Source organism: Nannochloropsis gaditana (assembly GCF_000240725.1).
Source record: "Nannochloropsis gaditana CCMP526 unplaced genomic scaffold scaffold099, whole genome shotgun sequence".
NCBI classification, from domain to species: Eukaryota; class Eustigmatophyceae; order Eustigmatales; family Monodopsidaceae; genus Microchloropsis; species Microchloropsis gaditana.
The window spans coordinates 31,890-34,815 of record NW_005803854.1 but is presented as its reverse complement, the minus strand read 5'-3'; the positions used below and the strand labels follow the sequence as shown (position 1 = coordinate 34,815).

Here is a 2,926-nt window from a genome sequence, read left to right as displayed (position 1 = left end):
GAGGAGGCCCCAGGGGTGGAGGCAATTGCTTTTAAAAATCATGATTGTAAGAGGGGAAGGAGGAGTGGGAAAGGAGATGAGCCAAAGGAGGACGCTGTACAGAAGTATGGAATCCAACCAAAAGCGGCAGTGACGCCGAGACGGAAACGAGCAGCCTCGCGTTGACCAGAAAATGACGAGAGACGGGGCATATTCTTGAAAGCAATTTTCATTCGTCTTAATGCAAATTGTCGTGAAGAACAATTGACAAATTTCCATTTTCTGTGGGCGGTTAAAAAGCTTTGCAATGTGTGACACGGGAAGATCGGAACGGGGGAAACACAAACTCCAAGAAGCAACGGAGCTATTCTCCATAGGATTTATGCTCCATGCTTCTTAAATGCCTGCAAATGAAAGAAATGGGGTAGAACGCCTAATTTTGATAACCTTCCTTAGCCTCTTACCGCAAATTCCGGTCATAAACGCAGCCGCTGCGTCATATCAAGATTTTTTCTGTTGTCATTTTGTTTCTTTCCGCTCTATTGCAACGCAGCGAGGAATGATTGTGTGCTGTAGCAATTTTGTCGTGATTAAGTCTTCGAGCAAAAAAAGACAGATCAAATTTCAAGTTTTCCTTCTTTACAATTCTGAAGTGTAACTCTTGACATTTTGCATTTTCAAGTCAGGGTCTGTCGGCTTCCCATTTATGTTCCGACTTCCTTACGACCCGATGCCCAATCCCCCACAATTAGGCATTTTAAAGAGCGTATATAATGCTTGCGTTGCAGTCACGAGCCATTGATCACTCTTCTAAAGCAGTCAAAGCCGACAGGGCAGGAGAAAGGCGCCGGGCCTTTTTCCATTATAAGGAAAGTCTTGTACATCTAATGGAATGGTTAAAGCTGGAGAAGGCGGCCACTGCGCGAGACGCATTGAAGATGAAGATTCATGGCTACATGACGCGTGCGGAAGAGCTTAAAATGCTCTTGGATATCGGAAATGGGGCGCGTAGAACAACATCTGAGGTTGAATGCTCCTCGTCCCCCATTACCACGCGAGCAGACACGATGACAGAATACTTGTGCGCGAATAGGAATCAGAAAAGTGATGAGTGCGAAGGATGCGACTCTCAAGAAGCATCGTTTCTTGAAGGTCCTTTTACTATGAATTTCGACGCAGAAGACACGCTTAGAAGGCCAAATGAACGAATGTCTCTTAGCGAAGATGACACCAAAAAAGAAAATAAATTTTAATGGGATAACAAGCACCCAATCAAGCATTCACCCCTTTCCTATCAGAGGCAACCCTATCAATGCCTTCGCATGGCTCGATAATGAGTGCACGGCACTGTACGCATTGTTAAAGATGTACTTGAAGAACTAGAAGAGAAGTTGAGGGAATGGGAGGCATTAATGGAAAAGAATCCGTCCGGAAATCCGGAGCAGATTGAGGGAGATGACAACATTCTTTTGTCATGCAAGACAAAATACATCATTTTATTTGCCAATTGTTGTTAAAAGCATTAAGTACGACTGATGAACATGAGATGTGTCGCGTGACAGATTATGGCTTGGTAATCGCAAAGATTTAGCAACATGCGATGCTGCGGTCGAATTGGCAGCCAATACCAATTTATGACCACACGTTTCTCAGCCTTCAACACCAAGAAATGCCTCCTTAAAGGAGAGGACCCAGATCTTGTCATGGCAGATCTTGTCATGGCAATTGGCCTTATGGTTCTGTCAGATAGAGGAACAAATAGACTATAGCCTTTGTGTATATGCACTTTATACGAAGTTTTTCGTATAACCACCATTTGCGAATTGCTAGGAGCTTTTATGAAAAATTTCTCAAGTAGACGATGCCTTTATCAGATTTCTTTAGCGATGCGACATTGAGCGGATCGGAACGGATCGGAACGCCCTCTTGTCCTAAACTGTGAGCAAAAATACCTGGCAAAATCCCGCAGCGAAAAGGTCGCATTTTTCTCACAGACGCATCCTTTTCCCCAGATCTCCAACGATTCAGGGAACGTTTGGGCTAAATCTGGTGTAGGTCATGGCGTTGGCGCATTCGGAACCAGGACAAGCGACAGGTTGGGCAACATTACCGATAGACCTGTTGCATCAGGTTCGTCTTGGGCATACAAAAGGGGCATACAAAAAAGATGTCTATAGGTTTAAACAGTGCATTGGTCAAAGCGTGCATCATGGTGCATCATGTAAGATAGACGGACGGCGTGTATAGGTACTTGAATGGCTTCGTTGGTCGCAGGACATAAAAAAGTAATGAGGGTGGAAGAAAAAAACGTGCAAGTCACGCGTCAGCGGGGGAACCTCCCCAGGCGTCGCAGACGATGATTTAATCTTGCATGTCCTCAATAGCATTGCAAGCTGATCTGAAACTTGACAATAGATAAATCTAAATGCACTCAACCATAAGTCAATCCACCTTCAGATTTCCTGGTTGTGTGCCTTGCAGGACGTTGCAAACTTTCAGGGGGTCTGCCGCACGTGGAGGAGTATTTTGGATCAGTCGCCCTCCTTCTATCCCGAGGTGAGAAAAAGAAAGTGAAGGAGAAATAATGAGGACGAAAAGGCACCAGATGAGGCTGAGGGGGAAGGTGATGGAATTGAAGAGACGTGGCTTATGGAAGGGAGGAGAGAGTAAGGGGTGGAGAAGGGGCCGCGTTGAAGCTGATGGGTCAGAAATGTGCCCACGCCGTGACCTGGGCCCGGAAGCAATGGCGATTCTCAGTCCCTCCTGGCCCTGCCTACTGCCTCCATCCCTAACGTGGTCTTCTTCCTCTCCTCCCGCCGGCCTCGCCCCTGTAGATCTGCCGGCATCATTGGGCCGCCCCCCTGTGCGACCCGACGTCCCCATCCTACAAAGGATCCTGGCGGCTTCTCTTCCTCTCCCTGGTGGCCGTGTCACGGCCCATATTTGA

The 2,926-nt window shown here is 46.8% G+C and overlaps 1 protein-coding gene across 1 annotated transcript; it reads left to right on the top strand.

Moving 5' to 3' along the window:
- Positions 1-2,052: 2,052 nt before the first annotated feature.
- On the top strand, positions 2,053-2,879 carry NGA_0569900 (uncharacterized protein; the record flags this gene model as incomplete). Its single annotated transcript, XM_005855786.1, has 3 exons — positions 2,053-2,109; positions 2,437-2,535; positions 2,814-2,879. Coding segments are annotated over 3 exons (222 nt in total), but the record flags the coding sequence as incomplete, so codon positions are not given.
- Between the last annotated feature and the right edge of the window lie 47 nt (positions 2,880-2,926).